This window comes from Streptopelia decaocto, assembly GCF_964273445.1.
Source record: "Streptopelia decaocto genome assembly, chromosome: 5".
Lineage (NCBI taxonomy): Eukaryota > Metazoa > Chordata > Aves > Columbiformes > Columbidae > Streptopelia > Streptopelia decaocto.
The window spans coordinates 49,795,247-49,822,328 of NC_138659.1; the positions used below are offsets into that span (position 1 = coordinate 49,795,247).

The window sequence follows — 27,082 nt, forward strand, 5'->3', positions numbered from 1 at the left end:
CTAGAATCCATCTCAAAACAGAGTTGGCCAATGCTTTCCCCTGACCCCACATTTCAAGGAAGTAAATCTGGCTTGGATTTCAAGACTATGAACAATCCATCAAGCAGAACTAGAAGCAAGCCAAAGCTACACAAAGTTTACACCTACTCCTTACTGGCATAGATGTACAGTTCAGTTCAGACTGAAAAATACAACATAGGCGTAGAGAATTAGATCTTTGTGAAAGCATTCTGAATCCAGGTGACAGACTGAGAGGGCCTCACTCACACATGATAATATAAGGAAAATGACAACTGAAGTTAATGGTATCCAGTTTTGGACACTGTACCTTTCACCAGAGTTCACCCTCCCCACAAGGCTTGTTCATTGAAGGACAGGTCCTTTATCTCAGACTGAGTTCAGAGACAGTTTGTCTGAGTGTGTTCACAAGTGGCAAGAGCTCAATAACTACTTCACAGTTGTTCAGTTTTCCCTTTGTGAAACCAGTAATTGGAGCCAAATTACACAGAAGGGTTTTAGTAAGGAGTTCTGCCAACAAAACAGAAGCAAACAAGGCTTAGTGGTTTACTTTCATTGTTGTCAGTCACAGTTCTTTGATTGCAACCTTTGTTCTGTTTTTATTTACAGCATCAAGCAGATTCAGTTGTTGGTGTTTCAAGCTATTTCACTCAACTGTTTCTTGAAAAATAGCTGCTAGAGTGAATATTGGTTTATCATGCCCTGACTCTTAGCTGCTACAGTTGATGTGGTAAACATTAGCAAAACAGAAATGCATATATCCTGACACAGCAGCAAATCATAAAGCTTTTCCAGATGCAAGTCAAACAGCTTTGAGGTACATGATGAAATTTATTGGTCACACCTTAATTTTACAAGTTACTCAAAAGCTACCAGATGACAAACATCTTCCAGTAAAGACAGAATTTTAAGCAAACCATGAACAGAAGATATAAGTAGTGTTGAAGTGCTTTTAGAGAACAGGCTTATGGGTTAGTCCTCAAAATCTAATCCTTTTTATCCAATAAATCTGAAAAGAGTTAGTTATAACAAGGTACAATAATACAATTTTTTTTTAATAAAACCACAAAACTATCTTCATCCTTCAAATGTTCCCCTGGAAGCATCTAACAAAGCAAATTTCCAATTTCATCATTCTACTCCCATCTTGCCACCAGCAAGTTTAACACAGCTTTAAGAAGCTTGAAGATTTTCTATTTATCTGTAGGGGAATAGGCCAATGCAATTAGAGACTGAAAAATAAGCTCAAATAAACTAGAAGCAGGAAGATAATTCAGCTGCAAATTTACGACAAACAACATTCATATACTACCAGTGACATCAGTCAACAGGATCACCGTTGCTTTGAGCCAGGGATGAGCCTAAAGAAACTGCTGAATCAGAGCCTATCTGCTTTGCCTTTCAGTTAATATGGAAGCTGTCACGCTGGATCCTGGTTTTCTCATGATTACGTTGGAGACTGCATTCCAGGCATAGCAAGGTACAATTTCAAAGTCATCTGGCAATAAGTAAATTAAAACACTCCAGCCATCTGGTCCCTAATAGCAAACTGACCTACCTGTCTACAGTGGAGATTAAGACAAATTCAGTTGGCTTGAGGTGAAGGAAATCCTGCTGTCCAAGTAAAATACATAACTCTGAAACACGAACCATATGGAAACCAGGAAGTGACATCACTGGGGTACCAAAAGGCTTTTATTCATGCTGCTATTGTCTGCTAAGTCTATTACTAGTACAGAGTTGAGGCTTGAATGGTTTAGCTAACTACAGGATGCACAACTTAAAGAAAAGCACATACTGATTACGTGAGACCTTTTACAGAACTATTATAATTTGGAAATTAGTTCTTTTATTATAAGAATTTCTTCTTCTAAACCAGTACTTCCACATTGAAACTACTTTGAGACATTATAACTCCACTTCAGTCAAATAACATAAGTCAGCTCCAACCTTTGAGCGTATATAAAATTCAAGTGGAAAAATAGGATACAGCAATTGTCCTCTACAAATGAGATTTACAGCTGCAACTAGCTACTTTTGCTTTACTAGGAAGACTAAGGTAAGTGCCTCACACCAAGCAGCTCTCCCATTTCATTTCCATGTCCCCAGACCTGTGAATCACTACCCAGTTTCAGAACACCTCCTAACATAAATCCTGCTTGCAGATGTATACACAGATTAGTACTGTACTAAAAGATGTTATATCATGGAGTTAAATTCTCTCCTTATTCAGATTCTTGTCTGAAAAGCAAGCAACCACCAAACACCATGACGGTGCTGGCAGGTTTACATCACCTTTGACAATCTGCTAATACCTGCATGTTGAAGAGGTGGATGAGGAACCCCCACCACACCCCCCCGCCCAATAACTGGCTTGCATGCTGTCCCCCCAGCCTTCCAAGTGTTCAGTCAGGTAAAGCATCTAGAAAGTTTACTTAAGATTAAGGGGTTTATTAGTAAGAGTAATAAAAAGCCTCACCATAGGAAGCTTGTAGATAATATAAAGTGGAAGAAAGAGTTCTACCCAGATACAGCAGAGTGGCTTGTGAAAAACTGTTTTTCTAATATAAATAAATATTGTATTGCAGAGTCTCTAAAACAACTCAAGTTGTAGCTTCACATAGGTAACAGATTTTTCTTCCCAGGCTGTTTTTTTCCTTCATCAGAACAAACTAATTTGGAGGTATTTCACTTATCTGTGTGTTAGCACAGAAAATACTCGATGAGCTGAAAAAAAAAAGCCAACTTGATATGTATTCTCTGTTAATTCCTGAGTAAGTTTCACATGCAGAACAGTAGAAGTTTCTTCCTCTCAAGTTTCTCAGAGGTCTGACTAGATCAGGTGCAAGGCAGATGTCCACTACAAATGCCTTAATTCCACTTTGATATTTAATTAATTAAAAAATCTATTGTTACTTAGAAGTCATTTTAGTCTTTTAAAACACTGTTAATTTGACAGGTATTGTTAAGTACATGAAGCATTTGAATATTGTGCAACTGAAAATGTAGACTGGCTACCAGACACTGAATATTAGGGTCTTCTATTTGATATATGCAAACTTGTACTGACTTCTGAACACCAGACTGTTCAACACTGATTTTCCATCTTCCACAGAAAGAAAGGTCATCACTGCTTCCATTATGAGCTCCCTCCTTGAGTTATCAGTGGTTCCAGAGTAACAAATTTTGAACTTCAAGTCAGTAACAGTTGCCTGCAGGAAGGCAAAATTTATAAGCATGAGAAAGAAAAAGCAGCTTTGAAGACCTCTGATAACAGGGGGAAGAAGAATACAAATCATCATTTATTTTAAGACATAACAAACCAGAATAAAAACTTGCTTTTAGCACCTGATAAGGACGATGCATTTATCAGTAGATAAATGGAAGAACACTCACCACTTTGTCATTTACATGACACTGCTTTTTAACATGTTCTAAATGTAACTATTTTGAAAAAAACACTGTCATGAGACCACCCTTCAATCTAACCAATTCTGAAACTCTTATAACTCCACCCACCTCTTCCCATGACACTGTTCCAAGTTACTGAACCTTTTCTCATCTGTCATAAGTGCTGTCATACTTATCTGCAGCCCATTGGGGGCTATCTATTTCAATTACTTTGGTGGGTTACAAAAACTAGATGGCTTAGTGCTAAACAATGTACTGAGTCAGAGAAGGAATACATAAGAGATACTACTTTAATCTATGTACTTAAGTCAACCTGCAAATGCGGGAACTAGACAGAGTTCTGTCCCTCATTGCCTTTTTTTAATCCACACATCTAAAATTAGCTTTATTTAATAAAGTAATATTTTTGGCTGAGTTTTGAATATTATATTAAAAATATCTTCACGTGTTCAATAATATATGGTTGAAGCAACAGAACCTTGTAGTAGTCACCTTTTGGCATAAGCCCACCCACAGTAAACTTCACCAGCAAGATGTGTATTAACAATGGCATTTCATAGTGATTATCCACCTTTTGTAGCATATCAGACAACGAATCTGTCATAAAACTCTCATTTTACTTGAATAACAGTTAATTCAAGTGCACAATAACTTCATGGTCTAAATCGTTGCTCACACATTAAATATGATGCTTTAATTAGCTACAATATCTAGTTATATTAAATAAAATTAGGAATAGAAATAGTGGGTTGTTTTCCAAGGGACAGTGATCATGTACAGCATCATTAAAAACTTAAGTGTGTCAGAAATGTGATATTACGTGATTATTTTCTGGCTTGATTTTGCCTCAGTGCTTGTGATCATTTACACCAGCTCTGCAAGGAATTCAACGTGTAGAAGACCCCCACATCACAAAGAATTTGCAAACTATTACACAGCAGCCACTCAGGAATAACTGATAGAGGATATTAAAAAAAAGTCAAAGAAAGAAATGTCTGATATGGCATTTGTTCTGCATTACGTGAAGACTTACTCTGCTTTTAAAATTAGCTGTCAATAAAACTTAAACTTATATGTGGTCAAATAACTACTTTTCACATCCAAAAAAGCTTTAAAGACAACTACTTTCAACAGCATTTGCTATTTATTTCTTGACTTGCACTGAAAAGGAAAATTTTTCTTTGAAGACATTAAATGGTAAAGGCAAATAAATTATACTATAGCAGCAGATGTTACTCATGTAGTCAAAATCTTCTACTACAGGATGACATAACGAATAAGAGTGGTATAACCCAACTCCTAGTTGTCAGTGGTTCCTTTGAGAAATTAGGTGTGTAGAGGAAATTCAGAGGTAAAAATTCTTACTCAGAACAATTCATGTCTTCCACACTATCTTTAATCTTAGCTTTTATAGTCTTCATTCAGCCACTAAAACCTATTTCCACCCAAAACAGTGCCAGAGCCAGCCTACTTCTAAAACAGTGCTTTGGACTAACATTAATGTACATTACATTCTACTTTTCTTTGTTCACCCCGTTAAAGCATTAGGAAAGCACTATTCTTACTCTTGCAGTGGCTACTGGAAAGCTTAGTTCACATAATAATTACACCTGTGGGAACTTTCCTTGTACTGACGGATATTTTTGGCCCTTTTCTGTAGACAGTAGCATCTGAACATGCCTGATGGGATGGACAGGCTTTCTCAGTTTAGCTCTGTAAAACAAAGCTACTGCTATTCTCAGCTGAAACAAAGGGGGAAAATTAAGCAGTGTAAGCAAGCAACTTGAAGGTTACAATCTTATTTTGTCAAGTTCCTCTGACTGGCAAAGCTGGCCAAAGTCTGGCTTCACCTCCTGTGTACAAAAGGAATAATGCAAGTCACTGTTAGTTCAACACTGTACAGAAGTAAAGCCTCCACAAACTTGTCTTAAAAAAAATCTTTAAATTTTACACCGAATCGTAATGAGACATCAGAAAGTTCAACTTCTTTAAAACAAGGGAAGTTTTTTTCCACTGGGATTTGTTAGCATTTAAAAGCTCCATTGTGCCAGGCACTGTACAAATACATAATATTATCCAGTCCACATATAACAGACCCTTGCTTTCCTTCCTGCTCCATGGAAAGTAGGGTGCACTCAGCTAGTCTGAGCTCAAGTGCCAGCAGAGTCTAGTCAAAGAGCTAAGGCAGGCAGGTTTTCTCCAGCATTAACTTAAGTAAAATAAATGCTATGCTATTACCTTTTTGTTTCCAGAGAAAGGCTGAAGTCAAGCTAAAACCCATCTAAAACTTTCTGAGGTTCCCACTCTTCTTTAATCCCCACCCCTTGATTTTCTTTAGAATATGGGAACTTTTTGTAAGTGTGACGGAATCAAGCAGCACTTCTTCAGTTGCTACTGATAAGTCAATCTGGCAGTTAACAAGCTCTTCACAATCGGTTTTTTTTTGGTCATTCTATCAGGGCAAGCTAAATGAAAAGTGAACTTTCTGCTACCACTCTGGAGTTCGAGAGAAACTCCATTTGTTTATCTCTGTTATACAGCACAACTATTATGCTGTAAAAGCTGCAAAGACAGCAAGGCTTGTGAAAGTGATTTTTAGTGTAGTCCAACAAACGCTAGTCAGTTTACTTGTTATCTTACCCAAAACCTCATAGAAGGTACACAGTAATTTAACAAAAGTGGTTTCACACTTGTGAATGAGTTTCCTTCCAAGTATTCAGTGGTTTTGTGACCTTTTTGTAACCAAATCAGCTTTTGAAGACTTAACTGAAGGATATTCAGACACATCTATACACATTTAGAGGCTGAAACGGAAAACAACTTTTGAGATCAATCTTGAGCAAAGTTACAAAAAGTAAGATTTTTAAAAGCAAACAGATACACCAAAGAAAGTAACCTTCCCAGTAACTTCTGACTAGGTGCTTGAAGTAGCACTTTTTGGTAGTGATAGTCCTTAAGATTCAGTACATCACACACTTCAGTATTAAAAACCTCTCCTAAGCAAGTTTAGATGACTACATCAATATACAGTAGCAAGTGACAAGGTTTCCATAGGGCTTAAATAGGAAAGCTGAACATGCCATCTTGCATACAACTAAACCTTATCATTGTTGCATTCAATTACGTATTACTATTTTGAGATTAAAAGTTTAACCACTTGTTGTCCATGCACTCACTTATCATAAGTTATTTTTTTCAAAATCTAATTAAATTTGTGGTCACCAGGAATCAAATCCACCCAGAAACTCTCACAGCTTACAAGTTAACTGGCTGTCACATGTACTGACTATCAGTCTAGTTCAAGTCTGTTTCGGCTCCTCCAATGAAGCATTTGTGCAGGTAAACAAAACAAGCCCTGCATAAGAAAGTTTTATTAATGCTTCTGTCCTCAAAAACAGTTGTAATATGCAACCTCTTCCAAGCTCAGGTAAAGGTTTGAAGACAGCAGAGGAAACAACTCAGCTAGAATAACTGAAGTTCCAGATGATGCTTTTAATAGCTTCCCTGCTTGACAGGATTAATCTTCAGACTGATGCAGCTGAAGAACTGATACCTAGAAAATGACTGAAAGACTAGAATGGGCAAGGAAGTTGATAGGGATTTTCCTGGTTCAGCCTTTAATAAGCTTCCCATTTTGATACACCTGCTCCTTACATTATATAGCAGCTAACTGATGAGAATTTAAAAAAAACAAACAAAACAAAAAAAAACACCACACACACACACACAAAACTCACACACAAAAAAGACAGAAGAGAACAGTCATTACTGTTTGCCATCACACAATGACTTAGCTAAGGCAACACTTGTGTCTTATCCAGTACAGGCCAGAGTGCTTCTCATCAATCCAGGGGTTACAGAAATAACCACCATCTCTCATACTGCCATTTGGGCACTTCTGTGACTATACCTGTTAAAGAAATTAATTTCTACAGCTATTTTCTTGTGCACTCTTCAGCATTTGAAGAGGGACAGTCTTGTCTCTGTAGTTCATACAAAGACTCGGCTACTAAAAAGCAGTTCAAGTTTAATACCATCATACTTTACTGTTCCCACAAACCTAAGATGAACATCAAAAAGAACACATACTCTGGTACTGCCATCAGTGTTAAATAGAAAATACAAAATAGAAAAGACAAAATTAAATTAAATAGAAAAGACAAAATGCAATCTTGTCCATCACCTACTTTAAAAAGATGTGTTACTGGATAAACACCAAAGGAGTATTAAGTACTTCTGAATACTCTTATGAACTGCTACTGCATTTACTTTTACATTCATTACAGAACAAGGCTTTTGGTCTTTGTCTACTGCTAGCTGAGACCACCTTGAAATAAACTGTATCTTTTCAGAACAGTTAAAGAATTTAGACAAGTCTGAAATTTGCAGACAAAGTTTACTGTCCTAACCAAGTGACTGGAAATGGTCACAGCTCTAGCTTTGTAGAGACCACAACAGTTGCAGCATACCCAGACATTTTAAACTGCATACACAAAGATATCCAAGTATAAACCTTGTAAAACTAGCCACAGCAGTATTTTTACTCAGTTCTGTTATTTGTCATTTCATTTATGCACCACATTTACCTGAGGACAAAGGTCAAGCATGATAGTTTTTCAAGTCAAACCTTCTTAGGCCATCACAGCAGATCAGTTTAATATGAAAGTTGCTTACCTTCACTGCAATGAGAAATACTGTACTTTTCCTATCACATACTGTAAACTTTAAACACCATCTTTCATTACTAAACAGATACAGATCAAGGACTCAAAAAGAGGAGGCACTCTGCTGTTAGAAACAAGGAAGAACTAGTTTGGAATCCAAAGGTCAGGTGCAACCTTAGCTGCTTTCCCTGAAAGGAAGAAACAAGACAGATCAGACCTTGGACTTCAGGACAGCAAACTCTGCCCTCTTCAGGCACCTGCTTGGGGAAATCTCATGGTATACAGTCTTAGAAAGAAGAGAGTTCTTAGAGAGCTTGTTGATTTTCAAGGATCACCTCACTAAGGATGGTTCACCCTCATGAGCAGGAAGTCAAGCAAAGGTGGCAGGACACCTGCACAGATGAACAGAATGCTCCTGACAAAGCTGACATGAAAAGTAGGCACACAATAGGTAGATGCATGGACAGCTGACTCAGAGGCAATACAGAGATGCTACCTGAGCATGCAGGGATGAGGTCCATCCCTAAGCCTATCTAGAGCAGAATCTGGTGAAGGACATGAAGGACAACAAAAAGTGCTTGTGCCAGTACAAAAGCAGCAAAATGGAGACTAGGTAAAACTTGGGCCCACTGCTGAACAGGAGGTGACAACACAGAAGAGGCTGAGGTCCTCAATACCTTCCTTACTGCAATCTTTACTGAGAAGATCTGCCTTTGGCAATCCCTGGTCCCCGAGATGCACTGAAATTTTGGCACAAGGAAAACTTATCCTCAAAGAAGATCAGGTTACATTCACAATTCTGTGGGTATAACCACTGATGGAAAATGCAATGCGGTTTTATTACAAAAGGTGTCTTCACAAGAATTCTAAGCCAACAGCAACAAGACACAAAAGTTTTCTACAGGAACAGCTTGTTTCTGTACTCTGCTCCACTGGAGAACCCTGACATGGATCCCTAGTTTCTGTTCTACCCATGAAATAAGGGTACTGGGACAGTGGTCTGAAACATGCTCTTTCAGTGAGAGGAGGAGTTCAAGACCATCATTATCATTTAAGAGACAATATGATCTGACAGTTTCAGTAATCATGGAACATCTTGGGGAGTTAAAAGTTTTTTGTTATTTTGTTTTTTTGTTGTTTTGGGTGTTTTTCCTTCTTACTGCTTTCATTAGCCAGTATTGTTATCCATTGATCATTATTCATAATTAAATAATTCTTCTGAAGCATCAGAACATGATTTACCTCAGAATAAGAGACTGGTTCAGTACATTATCACAGAAAACTTTGGTTCTAGTGTCAGAACAGGGGCAAGTACAAGTCATACCTCAGTAGACTTGAATAGGCAAAGTACACAAAAGGTAGGTTTGCTCTCTCTACTGATTCTCTATTCAGTTTTTTATATTCTTACAAAAGCACTAGGGCCTGAAATTACTACAGGGACAAACTAGACCTACTTCCAAATGTTACACACACAGAATTCCCCCACTCCCAATGCAGTTTGGAACTGTTAGGCTCATGTTTTACAGAGATATTTAATGGTTAAATATTTGTAACTGAAAAGAAGATCTAGCCTTTATTTTATCATTTCTCCATGCAACAAGTCATCATCTATCCACAAGGTATCTTCTGAAATGCAGCTAGCTACAATAACCACTCATCTGTGGTGCATTTCCATGCATAAAAACAAGTTGTTACTTTAGACCACAATTACAAGACATTATTTAGGGTTAATTCTCTCTTGCCTGATGTCATAAAAATTAAGGAAGAAATTATACAATTAAACATTACAATTAGTGGATGCACTTACACCAGTTATGCAATTATAAAGACAATACTGTACTGTTTGACTTAGATAATAACAATACTCCCTAGTAAAAGCTCGTATTGCTATGTTTAAAAATAAATGCCACATAGGTTATTTTGCAGGAATTAAGAACCATGGACGCAGAGGCAAGTTCTGTACCAAGAATTGCTTCCCAGCATTTGACTGAGCAAGTAGTAGAATAGAATTTGTGCCATTGAACGAGAAAAAAAAGAGACACAGCACACATTACATTGCAATGTTTTCTAGTTTGCCAGTCCGATTTGCTTTTCAGAGTTAGAAACAGCAGAAGATTTATATTACTCACAGTAGTTACTTCATCTTCATATTTGAGGTGAAAAATACAAAGCCAGTAAGACTAGTAAAACAATGCAGTCAGAAACAAGAGCTTAGGAACACCACATACAGGCTATACAACAGAGCAGCAGTGACAAAACACTAGTCTCAGCTATATGTGAAGCCACTACCAAAATTAAGCAGTACTCAAGGCAAGGATTGACCAGAACTGGCCTGTTCTTCTTTGGAAACAAAATCGGCAAAAAGTGTCATTTGGCTTTTATTTTGCAACAAGAAACATACCCTAGCATTTGCAACAACCAGTCAATAATTTCAAGCATTCTTTCCAGTAACAAGGATTAACACCACATGTTTGCTAACATCTTTAAAACCACTGCTTGGTTCTCCCCCTCCCAGTCCTCTCAAAAACTTGCTTCATCAACCCAAATTTCAACTATATTGGGAAGGGGAAGACACCTGTAAATTACCCTGCTTGTGTTCTGAAGCTACACATTTCTACACTGCAGCCTCCAAATTATTCCCTGCCTGTTGTGCCTGCCTATTTTTCCCCCTCAGCCAATTCTGTTGTATTACAGTGTCACAAGAAATACCAAACCAGACCCCAACTCTCCCAGAAGAGGCACACAGTCACTCCAAATATCAGCCAGTAAAAACAAAGAATTCAAAAAATTACTGATTTAGTACATGATTAATCTTGTGATATTAATCTGAAGCCTCTCCCTCAAATTCTTGGCTCCAGTCAAAGGTTATTTTTGTGCAAAAAGCTTCTGACACCTCTACACACAAAATTTTTGCATGTGCAACATGTACCTTATATCACAGTTCAGAAATGTCAAACTAATTAAAATAATTTGAGTATTGTTCTGCAAAAGCTATCCCCCCAAAATCCTCAAGACACAGTAGAATCCAACTGTCACATATTGGGAACTAATACAGAACTGCAGAATACCAAGTCTTTGGTGTTTACCATGGTAAGGGGACTAACTTGTAAATATTTAGTTACTTCATTAACTTCAACAATGACTTGGACTGCCTCTTACCTAGGATTACTTTACAATTAGGTTCTGTACAAGGAAACATCTCTGATCTCTATAGTAGGTGGTGTTCAGTGTGCAAACCTTGCATTAAAAAACGCACAAAACTTAAGGGGCCTTCAGACAAACCTTAAAATACAGCACATCCATTTCTCACAGAAAATACAGAAATGTGTGATAAATAGCAAACTGAAGGAAAACTGTAATCCAGTTACCTAGGAGGAAGACTCAAGTTTAACTCATCTAATAGTCTTAATCTATGACTGTCATATCTATCAACCTCTGCTCCATCTTGGATATAGTGTATTGTGCTAGCTCCATATCAGGAATGTCAACAAAAATAAACTTTTAAGTTATTGCATATAGTTCCTTCCTCACAGCCATTCTCTCATTTCCTAGCCCATTTCCTCACACAGCACATCTCCTAGGCCTTGCACAGGAATGGGTCTCAGCACTTCAAATGCTGCTACCAGTAGTTATTTACAGATGAAATAGTTACATGAATTAAATATTGCACTCTCCAAACTGTGGAGTTCTTACTATAACCTGGGGAATAGTGCTGCTGTATATGACAAGTTACCACCAAAACAACTTCTCTGCTGGTCAGTACTTAACATCTTGTACAGTTTGTGACACTAATGCTAACAAAGAACCCTGAGCAGACAGCAAGCTATACAAAGAGCTACCAGCTACATTACTGTCTTGGTTATACTGACAATTTCATCTTCGCCACCTGTGAAGTCACCAGAAGGCTCATAATTAGGTAACCTGTCTGCACAAATATTCCTGCTCCTGTGAAACTGCAGCTTCACAAATCACTTTTACACTTCAGAATGATGCACCAGAAACATAGCTCCAGATAGGAAACAGAACTTTAGTTCTGTATTTCTCCTAATGTAGTCAAAACAGTATTCTATCAGGTCAGAACATCTTCCTTGTAAGTACCACCTCAGATACACCACTTTTATTTGCTCTTTGTGAATTAACTCAGAAAAATAATTCAACAGTCTTTCCTTTCATCTAGCTAGCAGGCAAGAAAACCAGCACCTTGCAAAACAGTCCAAAATGAAAGAAGAGCTGGCATTGGCAAGCTGCAGAAAGAAACTAATTCTGTTTCTGCATTTCTCTAGTAAATGCTACTTTATCAGATTAGGTTTCTTTTGAGAGGGAGGGGTGGGTGGGAAATAGTCACCCAGTTGAGTGATACAGGCTAAGCTCACAGAGGCAAAGTGTTATTCTAAAGTCTTCCTTTCAAGGAAAAGTATTTCATACACTCAGGCTTCACACCCTTACAGCCAATATACCTATTACATCAGTTCATTGCTGCAGACCAATTGTTCTTCATAAAAACAAGAGTTTCAGCTAAAGTCAGCAAGAAGCACAAGTATTCCGGACTGTACATACTGCAAAATTCATGGAGTCATGGGGACAAAGAGTTGTAGTTACACTGTAGAAAACTGCAAAACCTCAAAGTGGCAAGTTATTCTAACAGTAGCAAGTACTACAGGCTGAAATCTGATGAACACATCACATACATGAGTCATCTTGACATGTTATTATACCCACAAGCCTCATGATTTCAGAGCATTAATACATCAGTTAACAGTAACACAATATTTTATGTGTACGTAGCTATTTCATTTTAAGGTAAAGTTTGCAGGCAAGGGATATCACTTGCTACAAAGGAATTCAGAATTTCATAGGATTCCAAGTGAGCAAGTAACATTTGATGTTCAAAAATGAACGCAGAGCATCTGTAAATGAACTTAACAGAAGTAGAAGGTTAAGTATTACCAGGTAATTCTTAATGAAATAGAGGAGGAGTATGCAACATCGCCGCACTTTGTACATCAAACATTTCTGCCTTGCAACAGCTTGCTATTCTTACAATACAGTCAGTTATAAAAGTATAACAGAACTAATCATCTCAAATGCATCAATCATTTGCACTTCTCACACTAAAATGTCCATATTGCAAATACCTGAATTTTAAAGAGACATGCTATGTACAGCTGCTTTCAAGAAGTCGAGGGACTCAAGCAGATTTTCAGTCACCTTTACCTTCCCACAAGCAAACAGTAACCCACACTCGAGGCTATGTTAACAGACAGAACCAACTACAACGCCAAACTTTGCCAAGAAACCACAGGTCTGTCCTTCCTCGCCTCCTGTGCTGATAACCAACTGACAGCCTTCGCTAGTACAAAAACCACTATCAAATGCCTGGGAGGTTTAGGCGGGTTTTTTTTAGGATAGGATCACACTAAGTAAGTGTTCTGCTTTTTATAGTGCACACCCTTAAAATAGGAGTTTCCAAGACAGCAAAAAAACCACACAGCATATCAGAGAGATCTGTGAGACGTTTCAGGGTGCATTCCAGCAATAATTACGGCACTTCTCTGCACTTTAGCGTGATGCTGTTCCTCAGGTGGGTAGAGGGAGACTTCAGCCATTACGATGGTGAACAACCCGCTGTTCAGCCAACTCATCCCTCTGCAGCAGGGCTCGCCGAGCTCCTTCGCCGGCCGGGGCGGGAAGTGCCGAAGGCGGCTCCTAGAGAGGTGCCGCAGAGGTCCAGAAAGCCTCTGGGCTTCACCCGTTCCCGGCCCTGCGGGCGGCACCCCGGGTGGTCCGGCCGTTACGGGCGCCCAGCGGGCCTGGGGGGCCACGAAGTTAGCCGGGGCGGCCGGAGTTCTGCCCGCGCGGCGGAGCCGGGGAGGCGGCCCAGCCGCCGCTACTCACCCGCACCAGGTTGCTGACAGCGGCCTGCACGGCCGACACGGGGGCGGTGAGGTCCGGAATAGCCTTGCCGTCCACCTCCCCCTCCTCATGCATGATGACCAGGTGGGAGATCTGCTGGGCCACCGGCTCCAAGATGCTCTCGATGGTGCGTGTGTGGAAGACGGGCATGGCGGCGGCAGGGCGGGAGGCCGGGGCCCGAAGTCCGTACAAACTCTTAGCAAACTCTGCCCCTGCGGGCTGGCGCCCCACAGAGAAAGCCGCGGCCTCCGCGCACGGAGAAAAATGAGGACGGAGAGGAAAACAACCAACCACTCAGACCTCCCCTCGCCCTTCAGCGGACTGCAGCAGCCCAAAGAAGCAGCTCCCCGTTGAGGCTGGCGGAGGCGGGACTCGAACTTGCTAGCCTCCTGCCTCCCTCTGGCAGCACCCACCCCGCACTGGCACCGCTCCCCAGCCAGGCGTCGGCTTTTCAACTGCTACAACCTACCCTTCCCACGACTTCCCGCCCCCTCTGCCGCCTTCGCCCAATGGCCGAGCAGTAACCGCCGCTCCCAGTGGTGAAATGCCACGTCCGTCAACATTCCAGCGCCTCCCTCCCTCCCCCTCCGACCTCCCCGCATCAGCCTCCTTCCCAAGCAAGCTTGGATGCGCGGGCGCCGGTTTCCTAGCGTTGGGATGACGTCAGACATTCTGGTGTCCATATAAGGAGACGACTAAAGCCGGGGTGGTGGGACGACGAGGGGGGTGACGGGATTCCTGCGGTCCGCCCACGCCAGAAGTTTGGCCCGCTGGGTTGAGCTTGCTCGGCTGGGTGTGACTGGGAAGGGGGTGGCTGGGGGAAGGTGGTTCCCCTCGCCCGCTGTCCCCAGCCGCCGTTCCGGGAAGTTTCTCGAGGGGCGCGCTTCTCGCGCCGCGAGTGTGACCTGTCCGGCCGCAGCCGCTCTCACGCGCCCCTTCGCGTGCTCTCCCCACAGCTCCCGGCCGCGCGCCTGCAGCCGGCCCGCCCCGGGCGCGGTCCCAACCGCTTCCGCCCCGTGAGGAGAAGCGGCGGAGGCCGCCCGCGCCCCGCCCGAGGCGGGAAAGGTGTCCCCGCTGCCCTGCGCCTCGCCGGCCGCCCTTTTGAGGCTGAGGGGACGCGGCGGGGACGGCGGCCGCCGCCCCTGCAACGCTCGGTTGGGAGAGTCGTTAGGCGGCCGCTGGCTGGGGGTCAGTACCAGGCGGCGGCCCTGCGGGGCGGGAGCGCCCAGTGGGGAGTGAATCGCGGCTTACGGTTTTTACCGTTATAACCCCTGGTGATAACAGCGGCACAGTCGCGGGAGTTCATTTAAATACACTTAGGTGAGCGACGTGGTTTTGTGGGAAGAAATACATTCTTAGAATAACAAACTAGGGGTGCGAGCTCATACAGAGGATATGTTGCCCACTCTCCGTGTGGTCTGTGCAGTGTCTCTTAAGACACTGGGAGTACTCATGGTGATAAAGTATGTAAGGGGTTACAGGGTTGCGCTCTATGCGTCTTCCTTAATAACGTGAGCACAGAGTTACATTTGGAAAATTATTACTGGCTTTTAGGTGTTTTTCTCCTGATGCTACTTTAAGCTATAAATCAATGTTCCTGTCAGACTAGCTTTCACTACTAAATGTTTCAGAGCAAACATTATGCTTTCTGTGCAGTGTTTGAACACAGATGATCCTACCAGCAAACACAGGGGCATATAGAAAGAGCAATTAAATCAATAAGGCTTCTGGTGTGCACAAGGATCTGTTTTCATGACTTCTAGTACTAGAGTTGTTATTGGTGGAGCTACAGGGATCATTACAAGTTGTAAGCCTAAAGAGCTAAGAAAAGCAGTTTTTTTGCAGGCTTAGAAATCTCAGCAACACCTTTAGCTCTGATTATTTTTTTTTAATTGTTCTCTTTTCTTTTTAGTATGCTTCGATTTGCATTTACATGTGTGTATTGCAATGGTTGAATCTGCAACGGTAGAAGTCAGACAACTAATTTACATGTTGTATAGCCCAGTTTTGTCTGGAAAGAGTCATACCTGTAGGCTCAATAACAGACAACCAAATCATGTTATTGGCATTCAAAACGTACTTAAAATATCAGCCTCTCAGCAGCAATGTTTGTGTTAAGTCACTTGAACAGTTACCATAAGAGTACTTTATGTTGGTAGCTATTGGCTATATAGCATTGTACGTACAGTCTCTAGTATATATATGCATTCCCAGCAGTGCCTCTTTAGCATACTATGGATCAGTAATAATGACCACGCATAAAAATCCCTCTCAATAGTAATGTGCGGCAGCTGGGAATAACAGAAAGTAATTAGTCCATGTTATCAACTAATGATCTGCAAAATTCTGTTTTGTGTACGTGTGCAAACTTAATAAACTATGTATTTAGTCATTTGTGGGACTTACACATAAGCTAAGTTCTCTGATTAAAAGTAATTGCTTTAAGTCTGGGATCTTGATACCAAGTTCTGGCTAAAATATTCATGTACATGCATAGGTTTTAAAGAAAAAAAAAGTTATCTGATAATTATAAAGGTTGTCATGGCTCTAACAGATATAGTTACTACAGACAAAATAAAATAGGAACAGATGGACATTTTTGGTAGCCTTCCGAAACTTTACTCATCTACAGGGCCAAAATATGTGTGTTTTTATTTGGGGGTGTGTTGATGTTAAGAGTTTGTTCCACTTTTGGGGTTATATTGCTGTATTTTTTGCCCATGCAAAAATGAATTTTTGTTTTCTGTACTACATGACTACTGCAGGCCCATCACTGAAATTCTCTGCCTGCTATTGCTGTGGCTACCTTATTTTTGAGGCCTCATCTGGCAAAATTCCATGCAAGTAACAGCAATACATGTAGTACTGTTGTTTGTTTGTTTGTTTGTTTTTAAGTACCACCTTTACAGTGTTTTGTCTTTCCTTTGCAGTATTCAGATCTGTCGCACTGATGTCGTATGAATAACAGCTTTGCAGCAGGTACTTTTTTAAAAAAATCAGCTTTTTTTGCCCTTTGCACTATTCAGTCTGTAATTGTACATTAATTGTCCTGCTACTGTGAGGTTGCTTCTCTAGTTCATACAGTTTCATTAACTCTCCGGGTCCTAACAGATGGTTAGAAAGTAATGATAGATTTGATGACAATATATTCCATTTATTGAGCCCAAGGTAGAAATGTATGAATTCTTTTGTCCTCTTCCATTATGGTATTACACATGCAACAATGGATCCCCCACTGAGAATTAAAGAGATACTGAACCTCCTTTCCTTTCCACATGCTCAAAATCTTAGTATTGTTAAGAAGCAGTATCTATTATTAGCACTACACTGATGACTAGCATCTCAAGTAAGTTGAAGGGGTTAGAATGAAAGTATTACCTTTTAAGACACTCTTTCCATGTCTTTTACTATTTCATAAGAACTCAGTTGAGTCCAGTTAAACCCAGTTCTGCAAAGAACTTAATGTCAGCAGACTCTTCTGCTTACAAAACTCTCCACTGACTTTAGGGCTTTAGTGTTTTTCAGTCCCAGATGATCAAATAACAAATTATCCTTTTCTGACGCATAATGAAGTCTTTTAATGAAGCAAAGAAATCCGCTTTTCCACTGAAGTAAGCGAGATGCATGAATACAGAAGTAATAGGTTTTAGGAGAAAAAGAGATAACACTGTGCTTACAAGCAATGTAGCTTCAGTGCAGCCTCTTCCACAGTATCTTTCGGAGAGGTCTGTGTCTGGCGGTCAGGGTACATGGCACTGCAGCTGCAAGTGGTGAGAGCAGTAGAACAGAACTGTTTTCAAAGAGCTTTGCCAGCTTGCAGTTGTCTGTAATTACAAGGTGTTTTGCTAGTACTAATACATCATTGAAGTGCACATGTCTGGTTACTAGTAGCTCTAAGCACAGACCTTCATTTTAGAGTACTTCTTTTCAGTATTGGGTACCACAGCAGAGAAGGATTAGGTTTTATAGGCACTTGGCTGTGATTAATCACTTTTCCCTGGAATTACCTGATGTTATTCCTTGATTGTACCAACTTCTAGATTTTCTGAGTAACACCTGATTAGCTGCCTGAGAAAGTTTACAGAAATGCCATATTAATATATTGCATAAACTGGATTGCATTACTGTCTTGACCCTATGTAGGTTTAAGCATATGTCAAAATGTAATAATTTGAGTCTCTTTTTATCAACTTCTGGAAGACTGGAGGCTACTGTTGATCAGTGAACACAGGCCAGTAAAACAATGTCAGTGAACAAGGTCAATGTATTCTGCACTTCCCTATTATTGAGCCATTAACTTTGGGTAATCTAAGGAGTAAGCACTGGATAATTAAAGGAATCTGTTATAAAACAAAAAAAGGACACTTCTTCCTTTTTATGTTATGTCTGCCTAAAAAGCTAATTTTAAGTTTGTCAGAAGTTTCTTGTAGAATGATGTTACTATATTGGTAGCTCTAGTGTGTAGGTGACTGACACAGAAATAATACATTTCACACTTAAGAGATGACAACCTAAAGGAAAGAAACAGCAGGTTACTAAGGAGGTATGACAGTGTAACTTCATTATAGTAGTCTGTCCGTGTGCCTTGCCATTGTAAATATGACTTCTGCCATGAGACAAGGTTAGGTTCTGTTTAGTTTTGGGTCTTGGCTGGCTGTGTTCTAGAAACTATAATGAGACCAGCACTTCAGGATTTTTCTACACTGACTCATCATCAGTGGCTATCTGAGTTAGATGGGAGCACCCTATTAGGACTAGAAAAGTTGAATCACAATTGTCATCCACCTCTTGAATACAAACTTCATTTCATCATACTACACTTCTGGGTTCCTAGCTGTCCTTCTGTAGCTGCAGTGATAAAACATAGTGGGGCTTAGATCTGCAGAGAATGCTACTACCAATTCACTGTCTGCTTCAAGGAGTTTCTTGCTAGAAGTTCTACACAGCTTTGTAGCACCTACTGGGAAAACAAGAGTACAAATGGATTAATAGTTTATATTTTCATCTTCTTACTGTGCCAACTGCTCTGAACCCAATACATTAGCTGCACTGCATTCTTAAGTGTTTATTGTGGAATATCACAATTGTAACAAGACAATTCAGTGAATGTTTTTAAGAACATAAAACATGTAGAAACTAAAAATGACCTTATTAAATATATGTGTGTGTATATATATTAATGCTTATTCTAGAAATTGCTAAGTAGGAATGAGGTTTAAAAACCAGATTTTCCTACTTTTCTTCTGAAAGATTCCACATGAGAATACATTTTCATGTGTATGTAAGGCATGTATGATAGTGTAGGTGTAGTTAAAATTAGACAGTTTACTCACAGTAAATGCAAACAAAAAGTCTTTCTAGTCTTCTGACAACATTACTATGAACCTACAATAGAGTTTGGTTTTTCAAAAAGCAACAAGTAGTTTTCAGGAGCTTGACTCTGTGATTGTATAGATGAGTACCACTAAAAGAAAAAATAATGGATAAAACTATTCTTATGTATCCCACCAAGTATCCCATTTGTTACAGCAGTGTTCTTTTAAATAACATTTTTAGGCAATAAGAGATGTATACTTGTGTTCTGAGTATAAGTATGCTGGCTGAGAGTTTGTCAATATAAATGACTGGTAAACAATCTAAGTGCTTTATTCACAGTAGGTGGCCATTTTAACAGTCTAAACATGCATTTTACCACTGGTGATTTTGGTTAATATTTATGGTAGTGTCTACACATGGACACACAGAAATTGAGGCAAATGAACTGAGGATGTTAAAGGAGTTTAAGTTAAGAATGTGAAACTTGATGTGGATGCTGGAAATCAGCTTTAAATGGCCTTTGCTGCACCATGATTCTTTTCTAAGAACGTGCTTTTGGGGAGCGTTAAGGCTGTTGCGATCAAGCAGTTTACAGAGCTACTGCATCTACCAGCTGAGACATGGTAACTGACTTCCTGTATGCTCTTTGTGCATTTCCTTAAAATGGGAAAGGTTGGTTTAAATCACTCTTGTTGACCAGTTTAAGCTTCCTTGGTTTAGTTGGCACTGAAATGGACAGATACCTCTGTTGAGATGCCTACAGTAAGTTCTGAAACTTTTTATCTGCCTTGAAAGAGCACATCTTGATATTAAGTCAGTTCTTGATTAAGGTTTTTTTGCATGTAATTATGTTCAATTCAATTTCAAAGACCCCTGTATCCAAATCAGCCTCTAAGATTCCCTATGCAATACTTGCATTGTTTGTGTACGGGTTTATCAGTGCCTGTTTCATCTCTGCAGGCTTTTTCGCCCCCCCACCCCGTACTACTGGGTGCTTGTATGTATCAGCTCCTTTCCTCATAGTTCCTCATGCTGGATTTGCCTTACTAAAGTAATAAAGCATGTGTGTGTTAGTAAGTGTAAGATTAGTCTGAAAATTTAAGTGTTTTGCTGGTTTGGATTCTTATAAATTATTTGTATCCCCGTTGCAGAATTAACAGGCTGAGGGATTTCTGCAATTTTGTGTACATTCCAGTTCATCACAAAACCAAAGCCTTTGGACTGGCCAAGGCTTTTGAAAAAGCTACTGGCTATAATTAAATAATACTATTTAGTAATAATGAATTATTTGAATATGTGCATGTGTGTAATTGCTTTTTTACTGGCTAATCATTAAGATCTTAACTCTTTCATAGATTCTTTATGGCTTAGATAATTATCTTATTTAGCATGCATTCTAAAGGTTTGTAGCTTTATATTAGTAGGTATCTGAGTTTAGTGCCATCAGCAAGCACTAAATGACCAAATTAGGCAATACTTTAATAAAATTGCTAGATAGCACCAAATTTATACAATTATATGTATAAACTCCTTCCATATGCAGTGAAGATAAAAATCCACAGATTAAATCACAGTGACATATTTTTGAGTTTCTTATCTGTGCCATATTCATTAACTCATCTTGACTAAAACTCTTCTAGTGTCCCAGACCTCAGATGAGCTTCAAGTAATTACAATAGAGAAAGAAAAATACTTCCTTCTTCCTGCCCTGAGATCCTGAACCGACAGTTATTTTCACATAATTGGACCTTGTACTTGCAGAAAATTCAGTGGGACTCATTGTAAGATTTTTCTGTGAATGTATACATTTTGTCCTCTGTTCCTCATAAAAATGCAGTGCTGTCACAGAAAGGACAGTGTGTATTCAACACTGCGCCACTCATAGGTTTAAAGATCATGAGAACTGTAGTGAGAGTTTTATTCTGCTGCAAAGGGAAGAATTACATTGATCCACTTCTGAGCTTGAAAAAACTGTCCTCATGACACATTGTTTGTAAGGTTTGTTTTACAGTTTTTTAAAGTGTACTGAAAACATGAAAATCTTTCTCTTAGTCTTCTCTATAGCTAGATTCATAGCTATTAAGAATTAAATTGTGAATCTCTTACACATAGAGAAGATTCCCCCCCCGCCCCCCTTTTTTTTTTTTGCTTTACTTTACTGAAGGGATCAAGTGTTAGCAGGTTGGATCTTTGCCTCATTACACAGGTGAGATTACCCATGTGAGTGTTCAGAGATAGGGATGAGAGGTTCGTAAACCCTGTCCTAAAGGACCCTGGCCATAAACTATTAGTTCTATTGAAATATTTTAACGTCATTCCTATTTAAAGTATTATGTTCCATACAATTCCATGTATTCAGTTCACTGACAAAAAGTAACACTTGTTTAATAAAAATTTTAACATTTTTTCTGAAACTAGGAGATATTTGGATTCTGCTGTCTTGGAGCTGCTGGAAGATGAGAAGCAAAAATTAAGAGCTACTAAGTTTTCTGCAGATGCCCAAAAATTTCAGGGGTGAAATTAAATTCCCATTTAGGTTTTGGGTTCTGTGTATAGGAGAATGCCCCTGATGCCAGGCATGTGTGTGTTATTCCTTACTGTTGCATGCTCTATCAGCATTGCCAATCAAATGTGGTACACAGTGGGAAAGTGTCTGCAGACTGCTGCCAAATGAGGGTCAATAGCCGCAGGAATGTCACACTGCAAAGCAAGCTGCCCTTTTGAAACGTTTTCTCCTGAGACAAACTTTCTGCATTCGTTACAGTTTCCCTTGCAAAGCAATTAGCCAAGCCTATGCTCACATTTTTCACTCATACTGTATTTGATTTACATCAGCTGAAGGAAATGGTAATGTGCAACAGTGACTCTGGAATTTAAACAGAAATCCACAAGGGATCTCTGTGCTGCAGGCCAACTTCCAAATATGGGAGAAGAGAAGCAGCCGTAGTAGCCTGGGCAGCCATCCTCAGTGAAGCAAGGGGCAAAATAGTTGGGAGTACATGAGCTTCTTGGAATTTGTTCAGAAAGGTAACTGCTGTAGTGCTTTAGTCAGAAAAAAGGAATGAAGTACAAATGCTGTGACAGCAGAAAGCAGCATTGTTGAATTTTAACTGCCTAGGGCCTGAACAACAGAAGTGCAGCTATTTTTTTCCATTCCATTTTTCAGTATGTAATAGTGCACTTACCCCAAATCCAAATGTGTATCCAAACTCTGCCAATACCAAGCTGTTAGGTTTGCAGATTTCTGAGGAAGACTCACAAGAATGCTTGTGAGAAGATTGGTGGGGCTGACTACTAGGTCTGGTTGAAGTTCTACCAGATCAGACTCTCCAAACAGAACTAAATTCCCCAATATTTAGACCCACATTCTACAAAGCCTTGTTTGAAGGCTTAACAAGAGCCCTTAATATACATTTAACAGAAGGAGGACCTTTTAAAAAAGCCCTAAAAAAGCAGAGAATCAACAGATTTTAACTACTAGCTGGTAGATTCACTTGTATTTAGCTGTTGCAGATTTTTGAGGCTTCTGACTTCTATAAGCAGCGGTAGCTGCATGTCAGCCAGGCACACAGGGAAGCAGTGGCCTACAGACCAAAGGATCACATAGCCAAGCCAGCAAGGGCAAGTCTGACAGAGTAGTGGTTCACTTTTCTCATGAGTCACTGTTTACAGAATCACAGAATGGTTGAGGTTGGAAGAGACCTCTGGAGATCATATAGTCCAACCCACCTGCTAAAGCAGGTTCACCCAGAGAGCAGATCACACAGGAACATGTCCTTCTCTAGAGAAGGAGACTCCACAACCTCTCTGGGCAACCTGTTCTACTACTAAGAACAGTTTACAGAACACTTCGTAAGTAGTGGTGCCCTTATTTGCTGCTTTATAGACAAGATTTATGATCTTTTGATAGGAAGAGGATAAATCTGGCTTTTAGAAACAAGGAAAATGAAGCCGATGTCCTATGAATTGAAATGCCATTAGAAAAGCTTTCTTATGGAGATGGGCATTTTATGTCAGAAAATAATTTGTAGGCTGCTTTCCCTTACTCATTGTGGAAGAGATGGGCATTTTCTAGAAAAATAGCTCAGGCTAGAATGGCTGTGGTAGAGATAGGGTGCTGCTTGTCCTGGGACACTCTTGAGATTAAGGTGGAGATGGAAGATTCTGTTTTTCTTTTCAAACTGCCTAAAGGAGGAAGTATCATGTTTTAATTTAGAAAAAGAGATTTGATTGCACTGAGTTTCAAACTTCTGAAATTGACTTTGTTGTCCCAACAAAAATTGAATTCTACCTTCTTTTGGAGTGGTATATTATGGTGGTATATGTGAAAGTATATTATTTATATCTCATTAGGCAAAAGCATCAACATTTATCCCTGCAGATTCTAAACAACTTCTAGTGTGCCTTCATGTGTTTCCTCTACTACTACCACCAAAATAAAGATACCATGTACAAGTTGTAATGTGAAGGACTCCCAAAAATCAAGTGACAGGTCTCTCAAATTAGGATTGTAATGTTGAAGTTGAGTCATAGTGATACAGCTAATGTGCCATCAGTGAAAGATTTGGCAGGAGTGCCACTAAATTACACCATTAGCTTTCAGAGCTGTATGAAATAGGAAATGTTGCCACTTTGATAACATTGTTCCTGTCTAACTGAAGAAATTTTGTACTTTATTCTACAGGTTCTCATTGCTTTGGCTGCTGCTTGAAAAATGTACTTTACCCCTCAGAAGGCTTAAACCCTAATGCCTGATTTGGTTCCACTTTTCACCTTCCATGATAATGAAGTTCAAAAAACATTTTGCAAAGATGTAAAAGACTCTCCCTCACAGTACATGCTTAAACTGCTCAGTCTTTAGTTGGAAATTTAAAAAAAAAACCACAAACAAAACACAAACAAACAAAAAACCCACAAAACAAACAAAATGTGCTATCCATAGCTGTAAATGACAAAATAAGAGGTTCTGAATGTTAAGTGCTTATAACTTCAGTAGAGATAAATTTTAACTATGTCATCATAAAGAGATATTATTAATTCCAAATGTTTATATGGAACAAAGTTCAAGAGTCCAACATGTTCAAAAGCTATTTGAACAAATTCAGAGTAGGTGATTCCATCAGGGTCTGTTAAACATGGAGACACTATTTCTGGCTTAAGAAGATCCTCAGCTTTAGATTTTTCAGCTGGACATGCATACTTTGGGAATTGTTATTTTATTCATAGACACCTACTGTTGACCACTGCCAGAGCTGGGATAGTATCCCAGATGACACACATGGTCTGACTCTGTACATCTTTATGTTGTTTCTGTAAAATTATTCTGCTCTAACACCTCAGATCAAGAAAGAAGGACCAAAATTGGTGTCAGTGTAATGAGAAACTTCCGGGTAAGGATGAGCAAGACAAAAGTAACTCCTTATCTGCTGTTGCTGTTACTTCCTCTCTTGTGTGTGACTGAGCTTTTCTTCTGCTAGAATTGACTTGTATCTGTTACAACAAAGATACATATTGTATAAACAGAGCACTGTTACTATTTAAAAGTTAGTGATAATGTGAGAAAAAGCAGAACACAGCCTGCATCATCATGTCCTGACCCTGTGGATGACCATGCACACAGTGATCCATGGACACAGCTGTGGGCCAGGTCATGGCATGGGCAGCTTGCATCTTTGTCACATGGCAGAGACTGCCTGCTGGACAAACCTCTAACTGCCACACATGCTTTTAGTACTCAAAACATGACCTGTAAGAAAAAAATGTATATATACTGAAGATACCCATTTGCATACTCTCAGGCACCTTACTTTCATGCTTATGACACTCCTTGTGAGATATAATCCTTGCATCTCCTTCATGTAAAGTGGCAGTAAATTTGTGGTATCTCTGTTCCAAATAAAAGAAGCCTGGAAACAACCTCCATGGCTTCATGCAAACCTGTTTTCTTTCCAGTTTTTAAGTGTGTCTAGCCTAAAAATTCCATGTGTCCTTAATTAGGTTTGCATTTCTCCTAGAAACTGGGAGAGAGCACAGAGAGACCTTAATGCAATAGAAACACAGGGAAAATTAGATCTGAAAATGAGGTAAAGAAAGCAGACTCTGAATAAAGGACTGAGACAGAGAGAAAAATTATTGTGGGAAAATTATATAAGTATTTTACAGACAGGACTGTTTGAGTATCCGAGAGCTTTCATGAAGGGAGGAGATCTTATTTCGTCTATGTAATGAAGGTGAGCATAGATTTCCTTTTGGCAAAGGAAACATGCCCTCTATGTTTTAATTTCAAAGTAATAGTAAAGGAGAGAAAGAATACGGGTTTAAACTGAAGAAAAATATTTTAAGAAATCCTGCCACATCTGAGTTGATACAGTTACTGCATCCATAGCACCAAACCCTTGGGACATCAGCTTCCTTTAGCTCCTGTAAAAAAACAGCACTTCTATAGTTTTCAGGAAGAGTTAAAAATAATATCACTAAGTGTATTTCCAAATGTGACTAAAAGCAGGGAAGGCTCTCTGCTGCACTAGCTGTGGTCAGTAAAGCTCAGTACAGGCAATGTGTTTCTGAGGGGTAGTTGTACTTGATGGCTGCAAAGTCTGTCACCTCGGCACAGTTGCTTTCTAAATCTTGCAACTGAGAGAATCCTGGGGACAGCAGAGTAACCTTCGCTATTGGACACTGGAGTCTGGTTCTCCTTTTAGTCGTCTAGTCACAAAATACAAGATCAACATCAGTTTAATATCTGAAGTACAAAGAGAATCGTGGTTCGTGGATTCGCATGAGACAAACCCTGTGAGTGGGAGACTCTGGCCTTTGCACTGAAATCCTGCAGATCACACTGAATCATGCAGTGGTCTGCACCACTGCAGAGGGAAGGAGGAAGTGTCAACACTCCAGCCTGGCTGCTGCCATTCTGCCCTCTCCATTGCCCGTAATGTGGGAAGCAGTAGTGGTGCAACCCAGGCCTAACCTTGGCTTGTCTCTCTGACAGAACATTAGGAAAAGAGCAAATAAGACTGCAATAAAAACCAATCAACCAAAAAGCTCCCCAAAAAAAACATGACCCACAAAAACCCCAATATGCAGAATCTATGTAGCTTAAATTCTGCTTAGGGTCCCTCCAGGACTGGAATCCTAGGAGCTGCATAAAGGCAAGAACTTGGAAGGCCCAGGAGTAGAACAAGAAGGAATGTGGACATGCTGGGAGCAGGAAGAGAACTCCCTGGTAAATGCAGGACAAAAAGAACAACAGGTGCCAGAGGCCAAGGGTTGAGGTGCCTTGTCACAGAAGAGCTATGTAAAGAATCTTGCTCAGCACCTGTTCATAGTGTCCCAGGCTTGAAGAAGAAGACGACAACGATGATAACAATGACATTCATTTGGAAAGATTCAACTCTGGGACAAGCTGAGAGGAAAAAAAAAAAAAAAAGAAAAAGTAGTCCTAAGGAAAGAAGTAGCCATTATGATTATTTTTTTTTAATTGAGAACAAAATAACTTAAAAGTACATGCAAACATAAATTGAGTTACATTTAAAATGGTGATAATGGCCTAGAATCAGCTTTGAGCCTGTAATAAAATATGTTAAATACTCTTAAGTTACAGCTTACTTTCACCTTACATTTTAATGTATGGACATTGCAGAAACATTCCAGGGAATTAACCATGCAGCTGATAGTGCTGCAGGATGGAGAACTGTGCTTCTTCCCTCCATATCCAGTATATGGCTATCCCACCCCATCCAGAATCGAAGGAGTTTTGT

At 39.8% G+C, this 27,082-nt stretch overlaps 1 protein-coding gene and 1 long non-coding RNA gene across 4 annotated transcripts in view; one reads left to right on the forward strand and one right to left on the reverse strand.

Moving 5' to 3' along the window:
- VCL (vinculin) overlaps positions 1-14,453 on the reverse strand; it is a 57,829-nt gene extending 43,376 nt beyond the window's left edge. For all 3 annotated transcript variants that reach the window (XM_082053031.1, XM_082053032.1, XM_082053030.1), the window contains exon 1: positions 13,989-14,453. In XM_082053031.1, coding sequence (XP_081909157.1) covers positions 13,989-14,156 — 168 coding nt within the window. In that variant the 5' untranslated portion in view covers positions 14,157-14,453. The remainder of the gene's footprint in view (positions 1-13,988) is intronic.
- Positions 14,454-14,735: 282 nt separating this feature from the next.
- Positions 14,736-25,237, forward strand: LOC309440646. The gene is made up of 3 exons (XR_014184238.1): positions 14,736-15,326; positions 16,937-16,985; positions 24,007-25,237. It is a non-coding gene; the product is annotated as an uncharacterized lncRNA (long non-coding RNA).
- The last annotated feature ends 1,845 nt before the right edge of the window (positions 25,238-27,082 follow it).